This window comes from Kryptolebias marmoratus, linkage group LG13 (assembly GCF_001649575.2).
Source record: "Kryptolebias marmoratus isolate JLee-2015 linkage group LG13, ASM164957v2, whole genome shotgun sequence".
Lineage (NCBI taxonomy): Eukaryota > Metazoa > Chordata > Actinopteri > Cyprinodontiformes > Rivulidae > Kryptolebias > Kryptolebias marmoratus.
In genome coordinates this window covers 19507130-19520773 of record NC_051442.1, presented here as the reverse complement: position 1 = coordinate 19520773, position 13644 = coordinate 19507130, and the positions used below count along the sequence as shown (strand labels likewise).

The following is a 13644-nucleotide window of genomic DNA, read 5'->3' as shown; positions in this document are numbered from 1 at the left end:
CGTCTTGCCCTCTGTTGCTCGGCTACTTGGCTCCTCTGCCCGCATGTTCATTTTAAGGCTCGTAGGCAGTCAAATGAAGCTATTTTAAGGTTTGTTTTCTAGGACATGTGCAGGCAGAGTTTTTATTTAACACTCAAGTGAAGCCTCTGCAGTCTCATACTTGTATTTATCTTGTTGGCTGGGTGTCATTTGCAACTGTGAAATGAGAAAATATGGAAATGAACATTTATGTCACAAAGAATAAGCCTCAAACAGAGTTGTACCGTTTTGATCGAAATACAAGTTTGCTGAAATTATGAAGACAGAAAAGACAACAGCGGCCTTGAGTTTGTTGCTCGTCGTAAACACTGTTGTAGAAGCCAGTAGAGGCCACGCCCCCTAATGCCTACATTAGTCAGAAAAGCATGTGTCAGGGTCTTCTTGCTTAAATTCAGTTCTGACTTTGGGCAGTAATTGAAGATCCTCAGTCTGTCAGTGTTTGTTTCATGATAAAGCTTTGGTAGTGTTTGCTTATTTACAGTCAGCCATGATGTTTATGCTGCTTGTGTAATATGAATCCCCCCTTTGCTGCCAAAGCAGACCGACTCATCAAGGTGTAGACTTCACTATGTCTGTAAGTGCTTTGGGACAGCAGGGGAGCAGTTCATAGTCCTCTCAGTCAGTTGAAGTCGTCTGTCTTCTTGTGTTTTAACACTTCCTGCGCTGTGGCTGTTCTCGATGCTTAAAACTACAGCACGTTTCACAAAGCATGTCAAGCCAGGACTGACATGCCCCGTGGCTGTCTCAGTATGATCTACAAAAGAACCATGGCGGCATGGGTAGGTCGAAGTTAGCCTGCTGCTGTTACACCTCTGAGCAGCCGAGTGAGGTAGTGGCAGAGCAGAAATGGTCAGCACATTGAAGCGTAAGCAGGCTTTGTAGCTCGAGGGTTTGATGTAGCAATAGGCATTTTTAGGACAAGTTACAAGGACTCTCTGAGGGTCATAAGGACTTTGAGTCCAACTATGGGCCTACTGACTTAAGGAGCTACTTGTTTGCTATTGCCGCACCATTGTTAAACTGTGATTGCGCAACACTTGGTCAGTTGTCAGCACAGCTACGCCGCTAAGCCACTGATATGCACAAACAACCAACAATACCAATGGAAGACTCCATAGTGGGAGCTGTGTGACATGGGTCTTTGGTTTAATTAGTAAAGCTAGATTTGTACTTGATGCGTTGATCACCGTGCAAAGGTGCGCACTCCAACAGTGACACATTTGTGCTGGCTTCATGCATTGTCGTGTCACGTGGTCGTGCACCTCCCAGTTTTTGTAACTTGGCTTGGACTGCACGCGCCGCGCTCCATTTGAAATGGACGATTTCGGTGCTCTAGCGGAGCTGGTTCGCCTGTATCAGCATTTATATGATCCCTTTATGAGAGAGCCCAAAGATAATCAAACAGCTCAAAACCCATGGAAGGAGATTACTGCTGCAGCCGATAAAAAGGAGTGTTTACAGAGCACAGAGGGAAGAAATATTAGTGCTATGATGGGCGAATCACAACTAATAATACAGTACAGCTAAATATCCTTATATTGTCATTTATGTATTCAACATTTCATTTGAAGCAGATAAATCAATGAAAGTCAAACTGAATGCTTTAGGTTTAAACATCCTTTCTGTATCACAGCCATAAACACAACAGCTCTTCCTCCTGAATACGTGCAGCCATATTTTTTTTTTATCACATTTCAACTGTTTATGTAGTGTACTGCCCCCTGTCTGTTCGGAGAATACTGCACAGACATAAGCGTCAGGTATAAACGCCTACACTGCTCGCTCAGGTCTGCGTGGAGCCCTGCACGGAGCCCTGCGCAACTATAGCTGAGCCTTATATCAGAGTTCGAGAGAGGGCTACAGACATTCAGAATAAGTTATAGGTGCCAAGACCCTCACAGCAGACCTGCACACGTTCAAAGAAGCAGTTCAGTGCATACAGGGATCTTTTTATGGATTCAGCATTTCATCCTCATAATGAGTTATTTTTAAGACTGAATAGGTATTTAGGTGTATTATTTTCAGAGATTTTGTCACATCATGGTCAAAGTTCAAGTGGGCTTTAAGAAAGATTCTTGCAGGCAAGAGACATGAGGCATCCCTATTTAATATTCTTAAACCTTTGGAAACCACTTTGTGGTGATCTCTCTCATACACCTAATACAAACCAGGAAATCATCCCACCAGTGCTTTAGGCTCAGCAGAGAGATCAGTGACTGTCACTTTTTGTCTAAAAGTTCAGCTTCCTCTTTGAATCTCGCCGTACTTTCCTAAGGGATTCCTTAAAGGCAAAGTGTTAATCAGGAGCCTCTTTCTCGTTTGCTGACAGTTTTCACTGATTTATAGTTTTTCTGTGCAGAGCTCCCAGCTACCATAGTAACAGCGGGCTTTTAACCTTGACTAGTTAGTAATAACTTGTCATCAGCTGAACATGACTTTTTTTATGACAGCCTTAGTTTTCCTTTTGCCTAATTATAAGATTTCTATACCAGATTTTTTTTAAATCTTTTTTACAAAATTGCTTTTTGAGTATTTGCATGATTGTGTTTAAAAATCAAAAATAAAAAACTTCTGCAAGGACAGAAGTGACACTACTTGGTCATAATTAAGTCATTTTAAGTCTGCAGTGGAATTACTTGTAGCACGGGTGAAGGTTTTCTCTGGGAGCTTAAATTCTGTGGTAGGAAATGGAAGATTGACTCGTGGTTCTGTCATTTCCTAACTCAAACAGGACTTGTGAATCAGCAAAAGAGGGCAGAAATTAAAACTCTTAAATTATTCAAGACGGGTCAGGCGAGAGCTTCGCTTAAACGCAGAGAGGAACCACAGAGGGCTTCATTGACTTTCGGGGAACATCTCTGTGGAGGCTCTTTACGCCGTGTGGGAGAAGACGTAGGAATGCCGCGGCTCTCTGAATCTGACGCGCTCCAAAGCAAACATGAGCGCTCCCTGACCCAGCTAGAACAGAATCCCACTGAAGGAGAACAACTCCACAGAAACTGGCTGTTCTCCTTGGCCAAATGAGCAAATCACCCAAAAATTGAATGAAATCTGTACAAGGCTGAAGGCTTGCTTTGCAGACTGACACTGTCAGGATGTTACAGAAGAGGGGGATTTCTATGTATCTCTTTAAATGTGGTCCAACATACTTTTGAAATTAATTAAACAGAAATGTTCTTTCTAGTATTTTAGACCGGACCCCCATAATGCGTCACAAAGATGTACACCTGATTCATTTAGTGATATTCCACAATTAAATAAACATTGATAATAGATAATAAACAGATATTGCACAATCAGATAGCACTTGGAGTATATTTTGGGGGTCAATCTTAGTTACTACTACACAAAATTTTAGCTCAGTATCTGTAAAATTGACTAAATTGGAGCCATTTGTTTGTCTTTTCCATGGTTGCTTAGATGTGGCAGCCATCTTGAATTGGGTTGACTCGTAACGTCACCTACCTGGAGTTGTACATTCAGCGATTACTTTCTGAAAGTGTCTTTAAAGTTCATCCAGTGGTTCATGATGTATTTTACAAACACAACAGACAACCAGACACACACACACACACGACAAAAACATCAGCCTCACAGAAAAAGTTTATTTTTATTTATAATGTATTGGCTGCAGAGGTCAGAGCTCACTGAATAGGCCAGAACCGTTAAAGTCTTACAGGTGCAGCAGAAGCTTGTTATCTGATGATGTCTAATTTTTTTACTATTTACCATTACGTTTTACTTAGCTTGGCATAAAGGACAAGTTTTTTGTGTCACTTCGGCTCCTTATATAACAAACCATAATGATGGTGGAGACGCTGGTGGGTTAGAAGTAAAACCTTCTAATGCTGACTAATCAATAGACAATAAACATGTAATAAATGATTTTTTTTCCCAGCTCATTTCTGTCGGTCCAATTCTGCAGACAGAACTACAGAATAAGACAGCTCAACTCTTCATGTGCAGTCATGTTTTTGTAGACATGCAGCCACATCCCCCCTTTTTTTTTTACAGTGCGTTTGTGTCATAATTTCCTCCCCCCTATCTGTCTTCTCTTTCCCTCGTTTCATCTCTTTCTGCCTTTTAACCATTGAGGAAAGCGCATTCCTGGGCCCCATCTGGTACCAGCATGGGATGTTTGGCTTGGCATAGCAGGGCTTGTTCCAGCACAGCGCTTTCATGGAGCAGTCAGGAGGAAGCGTTCTGTGGTGGACCACGCCAGCAGCGATGATGGAGAACGTTGCTCGGTCCCCGGTCTCCGTCAGCCCACGTCCTAAAATTCGTAGAAGAATTATGTTTATCTGCTAAGGTCTACAACAGGAAGTGATTTGAATGGGATTGAGAGAGACTTTATTTTAGTCCTACATAAAGCCAGCTGTCATTATTTAAATTGAATGGTGTAAAAACTCAAAGTGTGTATCAGCCCCTTTTTTCATTTTGAGTTTTCTGAATAGTCAATAGGTCGTATTAGGAGGCCACATGCTAAAATGTGTAAATAAGACTCCCATAAAATAGAGAACAGTATCTGCGATGTGGTGTCTGAATGTTGGACAATATAGAACCAGGGTGCATGAACGGCCATCAGTTTTTGTTTTAGATGTTCAGCAAAACCATATAAATAGGTAAATAAAAAAATTTTATCTAAAACTGGGGTTTATTGCTTTATTTAAAAGGAATAGTTTAGGAATTTTTAAAGAAAGTTTTGTGGAAAGGATAAAAAAAGGTAATATCTTACCTGTTCTTGAACGACCTCTTTTTGGAGAATTAGTTTATTTCTGACTGAACGGATGAGCTAATGGCTAGTCCAAGTGGCGCCAAGACCGAAGTGGATCGCCTTCGTCTTAAAATAACTCCAATCTATAAAATTTCATAGCGGTTCATGTGAATAATATTTCGTAAATCTTTACACTGCCATCGGTTTTGCATTGCACAGCAAATTACATGGAGTTTTTATTTATTTGCGAGCACAAATAGTGATAGCAGCAGCTAGCTGTGGCTTGAGGCACCTCTGGCAGGAATATCACAATATTTCTGCTGGAACAAGAGTGTGACGCAAAATTGTCAGCAGTGTAAAGGTTCAAATAATAGTTTTTGAAATTTTGGAGCGTTTGTAAGATGACAGTGATCCACTTTGATTGCGGCAACGTTCGGGCTAGCCATTAGCTTGTCGGTCTCATTAAATAAACTCTATCCCTCCAAACTGAGGCTGTTCGAAGCGCCATCTTCGACAGGTAAGATATTAACTGTGCATGACCTCTCCCCAGAACGGAGAACGTCAAGGAGTTGATTTCGAAAACTTAACCAGGGAACGGGAAACAAGTTCCACCGCTTATTGTTTTTTGTTCATACTAACTCATTTTTTTTCCCCCTCTTTGTGTTTCGCCTTCAGCAAACGCCACGTCTCTTACAAGAAGACAAGTCAGAAGACAAGAACGAAGAGGACAAATTAGAGAAGTCGGAGAAAAACGAGGACGAGGAAAAGAAGGACGAGGAAGAGAAAGATGAAAAAGAGGAGTCCAGGTGAGTTTTGTCTTCTGCAGTCTAAGCTCCCTGCTGAGTCACTGTTAATCTGTTCACTGTCATGTTTCTAATTGTGCATCGTTCAGTCCTAAACTAGAGATACAAGTTATTTTAGTCACTGAAAATGAATGGACAAAGATAGAAGATAATTATTACTGACAGTTGCAACAAATTATGGCAGGAATTTTATTTGCCGTGTTACTGATTGTCTGACCACAGTTCATAAAACCATCCAGTGTTAATTTGTTACCTCAGAGGCAAATGACGTTGGCAGTCTTCAGCGTAGTCATGACAAAATGAATTAACTGTGCTTAATTCAAGTCACTCCAGTTTTGAATGTGTCTCTTAGATTCCTGCAGTAGGGACTCTTCAACTTCTTGTTGCGTGACTAGCTAAATAGCTTTATCTACTTCTAAGTTACTACTTTTCTAAAAGTCTATTTTATGTTAGATTACATCAGTGATCATCAGCTGGGAACATGCATGTTTTTAGACTGGGAGGAAACCCAAGAGCTCGGAGAAAACCTACCCAAACGCAACAAGAACATGCAAACTCCACACAGAAAGACCCCAGGTCCAACCCGGGGGCTTGAACCCAGGACCTTCTTGCTGTGAAGCAGCCGAGCTAACCACAAGTGGTTAGTGGTTAAAAGCAATTGTTAGTGCTTTTACTGCTCGTCTTTATGCACTAATGTGGTAAAACTTAAACCACTCGTGTTGTTTGAAATAATTTAGTTCCCATTTTTATTTTGCCTTTGTCATAATTTTAAACATTTTCTCCATATTTACCATTTATGTACAGTGAATCACTGGCAAAATCAAAACTAGAGCATTTTAATTAAAACAGAAAGAGTAGAAAATTCTTTTGAATCTTTGACAAATGTCATCTTTTTTTGACAGCAGAGATGAATAAAATGGACAGCTCAGAGTTACCAGAAACATAAGCTAAATAAAGGCTGACCCCAGGACTTCCTGCTTAGAAATCACTGATGCTGTAACCCAGACGTTGTCACTGATGACTTTACAAGAAGTACGGATCATATGTGTTGATCATCTTTCCTTTTTTTGCTGCCCAAATAAACCCTGAATGCCAAATTCCATGAATCTCTCCACCGTAGTTCAATCCTTACATATTTTCAGCTGTTATTTTCTGAAATATTTCAACAACGAAACACATCCAGAGGCTTTAATGAAGAAATTGGGCTGAAACTTTTCTGTTTGCTTTTAATAAGTGTAAAAAAGCAAACATGCTCCCTAGGTGACATCAATAATGGTGCCCAGCAACTCAACAATTTGCTAACTTGGTATGTCTGTCCAGATTGAGCACAAGCCACCCGCTAATATGGTTTTCTTGTCTTGAGTCAGTTGGAAAAAAGAGCAGATTACAAGGACAGCCTCTTACTGCTGCATCATCAGGGAATAGATATTTGCTGTAGCAGCAGCTAAAAGCTGTGTTTCCCCTCCGTTCAAAACCACAGGGAGATTGGCAAGGAGAAAGACAAGTGTGACGGCGGGGAGGACGAGGACGGAAAGGAGCAAAACACGCCGCGTGGCAGGAAGACTGCCAACAGCCAGGGCCGCCGTAATCGAAGAGTCATCACGCGCTCCATGGCCAATGAGACTGCGTCGGTTTCAGCCGAGGACGCGCCCCCTCCCGCCCCGGAGCCCACCCTGCCAGATACTCCACAGCTCCCTAAGTCTGAGCAAGCCCAGAAGGCCATGAAGGAGCCTGCAAAACCTCTGACTCCAGTCGCTTCAGTCGATGCTAATAAAGGTAAATCCGCTCAGTTTGTCAAAAAATGTTGTTCTGTTACATCCATCCATCCCCCCCCCCCACACACACACCTTAACACAAACTTGAATTTTAAAACACAAATCAATCTATGTAATCATAAAGATGTTTATTGTTCTGTTGTGAGCTGAAAGTGGAACATGAGATATGCAATTTAAGCAAAAAAAAAAAAAATGCAGAAAATACCTCTGCAAGCATCTTTTATTCCCCAAATAGTCTAAGTATGCTTTGTCTTTTTACCATAAAGCTGACTTTAAGTCCATGCACTTATTGCCAGGTGTCTCAGTAATTGTCCTGCACTACATTGAATTAAAAAGCTGTTTGTGTCTCATTCGTACATTGTTCTGATACAGATTGTTACTCACTTTCACTCTTATTCTCTAAATCACTCCAACTAATCCTGCTTTGCAAGGTGTCCAGACTCTTATGCACTTTGTTTGGATGCGTTAATCTGATTGTTTTATAAAGTGCAAGCGTACTCCTCTCCCTCTTGCTCCAACCAAAGTCTGATTTATTTTGCAAGTCCTAAAACGTAGTTTTGTCCTACTGAATTTTTGAGAGATTTTGTTTTATGTTGAACTGAGTAAGTCGGACTGTGTGGAACCATTTGTTTGCCTTGTTGTAATCCATGACACTTCTTGGGATCTCCCTAAAGACTTTTTTATGAACCAGCTGGCGTCTTTGGAGCAAATAGTTATAACGACTCAAGGGCTGGGGTGTATGTAAAAGCTACTTTTCGATTCAATTCATTGTGGATATGGAATATTCTGAATTGATTTTCAAATGTCAGAAATCCATTTTGACGTCAATCTGTGCTGCTGCTTTAGGAGAGTCGGCAGAATAGTTGCTGCACGGTGCCGTTTGTCCTAGTTGTGTTACCGTAGCTTCCTGTAGATAAAACATCTTGCAGTGAAACGGTGCATTTTTAAAAATCTTTTTATTCTTTGCTGAACCTGAAGAATGTATATTTATTTGTAAGTAATAGTTTAAGTTATCATAACATGACTGTCCTTAGTAATGAACCATTTAATTGTTAGCATCCATGCATCTAACACTGATTGTACAACACTTGGCCAATGAACTGTGTGGCCATGTTACTTATTCTCGAGACATTCACCACCAACAACAATGGAGAACTCTAGTTGGAGCTGTGATGTGGAACTTTGGTTTAATTGGTACAAACATTTAGAAGAAGGAGTTACCGAAGCCAAGATTCGTACGACAGGGCAGTCGAGTTTCTGCTGCACAGGTTCAAAGAACAGCACGTCATTACAACTGTTAGGTAGCTTCTACTTCAGTCGTGTTCATACAGTTTATGGGGCCGTTTACACAAAGCTGTCGCAGTTCGGCCGTTTGTTTACTCGACAGCAGCAGTCAGATTATCTGAGACTGAAACCTTTTCAACCCAGGTCTCAGGGTGGAACTTTTCGGACCCTCCCATTTGCATTTCAAAAGGAAGCTGCATCGTGTGAAATCACACATGTGCACCACACAGACGGCTGCAGTCAAAAGCTGTTCTGCCCATGCAGGAGGACATCGTCAAAAGTAATAATGGCGGATGGCAGAGTGCTGTTTATGTCACTCACGTTTTTCATCATGTAGCAGCAACCCAACCTTTCTGTAAGTCCAAACAAACATCGGTGTGTTCACCATTTTGGATGTAACTTCTTCCATGCTCGAGAGACTGGTGTCTGTAGTCGCCAGCTAGTGGCCTGGCATGGAAACTACAGCGGGTTAAACGAGCACAGCAGTGCCGTGTAAACGTCTAACTTTTTTCCAATCAGCATCTAAACTTTAACATTTCCAGGAGATCGGCCACGTGTAAACAGGGCATTAATGTTGCTGGTGCTGGAAGAGCATCACCCAGAAAAATCAGTGTTTATGTATGGACCAATCACACCCACTTATGTCACTTTAGTCTTGTTTGAGCTAAAGCACCTACTCTGAAAGGGCTAAAAAAAAAGAGAAAAGAACTGATAAATGAACATATAAAGACTATAAACGGCCACAGTTGCCACCAGTGTGAAAACAACTAAAAAAAGCGAACTACCTCAAATAGTTCTAAGGACTCTGAACTGGTCCCCTAAGGGCCAACAGCACCCAGCGTTGCCTAGTTGAAGCGATGCCAAGGAAGTTAAACGAGCTGCGGATTCAGTGGGAGGTAACAGTCAATGGTGATGTGTTTGTGTCTCATTGTAGGTGGTCCGCTCTTATTTCACACGTATCAATGACCACCCTAGAAGTTCCTTAACATGTCAGGGAGGATCATTCATTCTGCCTGGGAGGAAGATGTTTGTTAGGCTTCATGTAAAACACTGCGGAGCTGATGGGACCTTTGTTAGGAGCCGTCTAAACAATGAGAACAAGCGTCTTCGTCTTCAAGGTGGCTGGGTGCTGGTGGGGGGGGGAGGTACGTCCTCCTAATGTCAAGGGTACATCTGCAGCTATATTAGTCCAAATGTTTACACAGTCTCAGTGGGAGCCGTGGAAGAGAGTGGGCTAGAGTTCACTTGTTCCTCTCTGCACTAACCATTCACTTCTGTGAATTTCACTGAAGTGGGGGCGGTGAACTGTGTAGCCAAGAAGAGGAAAGGAGGTGTGTGTGTGTGTGTGTGTGTCAGATGTGCAGTGTCACAGTATAAGTGGTGGGAGGGTTCTGTGCTGGCTGCTCTATCTGTCCATTTGTCTCCATCCAAGGCCATTTCCCAAAGAGGGAGGCCAACGTCTCCCAGCTCCTCCGCTGTCTGACGCTGCATCAGCTGACCTGGGCCCTCCCCCCGTGGATTAGAGCGGAGCGGGGAGGGGGCTTGCTCCGGGGCTGTGGGGAACAGGAAAGAAGGAGAGAGAAAGAGGAAAAGAAAGGAGGAGAAAAAAAGAAAGGAGGAGAGTGAGTGAGTGTGTGTGAGGGAGCAGGTCTCGGCAGTGCTGAATGTAAACAGATTATTAGATTAGTGGCCATGAGAAGAAGACGGCTGAAGAAAAGATCGCCTCTCTCTCAGTTTATCTCTCTCTCTCTCTCCTTCACTTTTTGTCTTTTTTCCCTCTTTCTTTCTGTCCGTGCTGATGGGGCTGTGTCTCCTCTTTTTGTGATTTAGCTGGTGAAACGGGGGAAACTTCTCGCTGGACCGAGGAAGAGATGGAGGTTGCCAAAAAAGGTAGGATTTGGTTCATTTCCCTCCGTCTTTGTTGCTCCTTCGTATCTCTTATTCTCTATGTCGCGGAGGCTTCTCTGCTTTTGATGATTAATCCACCTCTCACCCTAGTGACCCTTTTTTTAAAACATTGTTTTACCCTGACGTTTTCTTTGCACGCACTCAGGATTGACTGCGTACATAAATTTGCACAAATCAAAAGCTATTTGTACGGTTTGGTTTTTTTTTTGTTTTTTTTTGGAAGACGTCAGAGAGCCAAAGAAATCAGAAACCCAGTTTATTTTCCCCCTTTTGGCTTTGCTGCTCCACATGTTTCTCAGAAATGATCTGATAAGGCAATTCAAAGAACACCAGATTTTGACACTTATAGTTCTGTTTTTCACATTTATACAGATCTTAAGAGATACACAAGTACTTGTAAATCTCTTAAATGTTTATTACTTTCTGTTCCTGTTCTGTTGCTTCACTGCTACAGTCATTTGTCAGGTCATAGGCCACTCAAATGTCCTCCTCCTTCCAGTTTTCACGTCTCGTCCTAATGGCACAAAGCTTATAAGCTTAGCTTCAGAATTTCAGTAGCACATAAAGGAATTATTAAAGACTTTCTCGGGTGGATGTATATTTTTTTCTCCCCCTTTTACAAAAATGCATGTTGCCGTTGTCAAGCATTCAGCCTTCTGTTTGCTGCATATGTCTGCAGATTAGTGGAGCTAAAAGAGTCGTGTGACAAACCTGCTTCAGAAATCACTTTTATACCGCCACACATGCAGCTCCGTGTTCAGGTTTCCCTCTTGTGACTGGCTGACCTGCATAAATGGTTGTCAAACCATGGTTCTGCCTCATCAGACTGACATTCATGTCCTTCACAATAAAATTGTTTGTGTAAATTTACGAACATTTAATCCGAAAAACAATCTTTTCGTGTCTCACTCTCAGATTTCTGCTTAAATATCTAGAATTCTTAAGGTTGCAATTTAGTTTAATTTTCTTAGTTTGGCTGCATGGAATCGATGGAATAAAACATTTTATGTTAGAGTTCCTAAGGAGCCTGAATGTATGGGAAAGTATCAAATTTGGATTTGATATTTTCCAGGTCTGGATAAGTATGGAAAAAAACGTTGGTGTTTTCAGACTTTTTTCCCTGTTGCATCTTTTAAGAAACAAAGAAACAAAAATCTAGTTTAACCCCAAAAAATCCAGTATTTTCTGCATATAAAAGGCAGACATAATGTAAACAATTTCACCAAATGATCGTTATTTTGTATTGAATACAACATTAACCATGTTTTTAAGATCATTGTGGTACAAACATTCTCAGTAAATTTACATTAAAATTTTGATGTCAAAAAAAAAAAAAAATCTCAATATTGGACTCTGGAGAAGTAGACAATGTGTAGAAACCTTGTTGTGTTGATAATCGGTTAGAAAAAGGTGACTTTTTTCAGGGTTTTTATTGGTTTGTATTTATTCTACTGCCGGTTTGCAAGACCAAGTGATAAAGGTAACATATCAGCCCCATCAAGGACTTTTGAGGACGTTCATGGAAAGTATAAATGTGTATGTAGTTGCCATGGTAATAAGAATAATCCTTACATCTTAACTTTTAGTTCAGCTATAGGAGGCGAAGAAGTTCACTTCTTGATGTCTTGTGCAAATATTGCCAACATAGCTGCACCACCAGGTTCAAGAACTAAGGTGTGTGTCGCCAATCATCAGGAAAAGGTTGAAGAGGTTTTGTCAGTATCAGCCACGCTAGAATGATTTGAAGTTTTAAGTCTACACCATGTTGTTGCTCACATTAAATCTTCTTATAGAATAGAACTAAATAAGACATTAGTCACTTGGCCAACGCCCTCAGCTGGAACGCTGATGGGGTTTTGTGTTTAGCTCTGTGATAATTTGTTGAGCTGCCAGCATCTTTCATCTAAGTGGAGCTGGCAGGGACAGTGAGACGCAGCGGACGACAGATTTTCAAAAAGAGACACCCTGATGTCAAAGGTGAATGGCAGTCCTCCAATTCACAGCTCACAGGGAAGGTTTTAAACTTTCGGAAGCTCATCAGGGCAGATTGTGCGTTCCGAACTCTAATAATGATGAGGAGAAGCTTTTACTCGATCCTCATTAAACCATATTAAACTAAGTATTAAGGTTGGGTCTGTTTGTTTGTTTGCTTGTTTTTGTTAGGGCTTGTTGAGCACGGTCGAAACTGGACAGCCATCGCTAAAATGGTGGGCACCAAAAGCGAGGCGCAGTGCAAGAACTTTTATTTCAACTACAAGAGACGCCACAACTTGGACAACCTCCTTCAGCAGCACAAGAAGGTAAACCGCCGCTTGTGTTCTGTTAGCGCCGTGCCGCGCTCGCGAACAGAAAAACGATCAGTTCTGTGTCTCTTGTTTCCCAGGACTCTCGAAGGGCTCTTGCTGATAGGTCTCAAGGGGAAGGCCAAGCCACGGCCTCACCTGACGACGACGAGGACAATGCAGATGACAGTGAAGGTCAGAGACGCGATTGATGAGAACCGTCTGTTCTTTAACATACGTTCCCAAGAACTTTATTTTGAACACTTCATCCTGTTTTCCTGGGGTCCAAGTAAAAGGACAGCGTGGGTAAAAGCTGCACGTCTGCACATGTCTGCTTTGGCTTCGTTTGACCTTGTTTATAAGGTGCACAGATTTGGTCCTGATTTACAAAAATATTAGTCAAAAGAAGTAAAGCGAGAGTATCTATTGGAGCTGTGGTGATGATTCAGGAAGCCCAGCTTTATGCAAAGTGAGATTTTCACTGCTCTTTACTCTCTGTTGTTTTATTGGAAAAGAAAAAATAGGATGCACTGGTGAAATCAGCACTTTCCCCTTCATCTCACTGTACACCTAAATTCCCATGCAGCCGGAGGACACATTGATGCAGCCCTGCAGGAGTTTTGAGGTTGCGTAAAAACGACCATTTCTAATTTTGGTTTTAAACATTTAATGCAGCTGCAGATATTTTAAAAACTGCAAACCATCTGTCTCATCACCATGGCAACAGCTGCAGCTGCAGAGAGCACAGATATCGTGAACAGACAGTCATCCGTCAAATATGCATGAGATTTATATCCGAATCAATGTTTTTATTTCCTAATGAGGGATGTTTTCTTTCT

The 13644-nt window shown here is 41.6% G+C and overlaps 1 protein-coding gene across 4 annotated transcripts in view; it reads left to right on the top strand.

Moving 5' to 3' along the window:
* The window catches only part of ncor1 (nuclear receptor corepressor 1), a 59319-nt gene that overhangs the window by 25439 nt on the left and 20236 nt on the right, over nt 1–13644 (top strand). For all 4 annotated transcript variants that reach the window (XM_017412528.3, XM_017412527.3, XM_017412526.3 and 1 more), the window contains exons 15-19: nt 5429–5559; nt 7037–7332; nt 10446–10505; nt 12687–12823; nt 12907–13000. In XM_017412528.3, coding sequence (XP_017268017.1) covers nt 5429–5559; nt 7037–7332; nt 10446–10505; nt 12687–12823; nt 12907–13000 — 718 coding nt within the window. The remainder of the gene's footprint in view (nt 1–5428; nt 5560–7036; nt 7333–10445; nt 10506–12686; nt 12824–12906; nt 13001–13644) is intronic.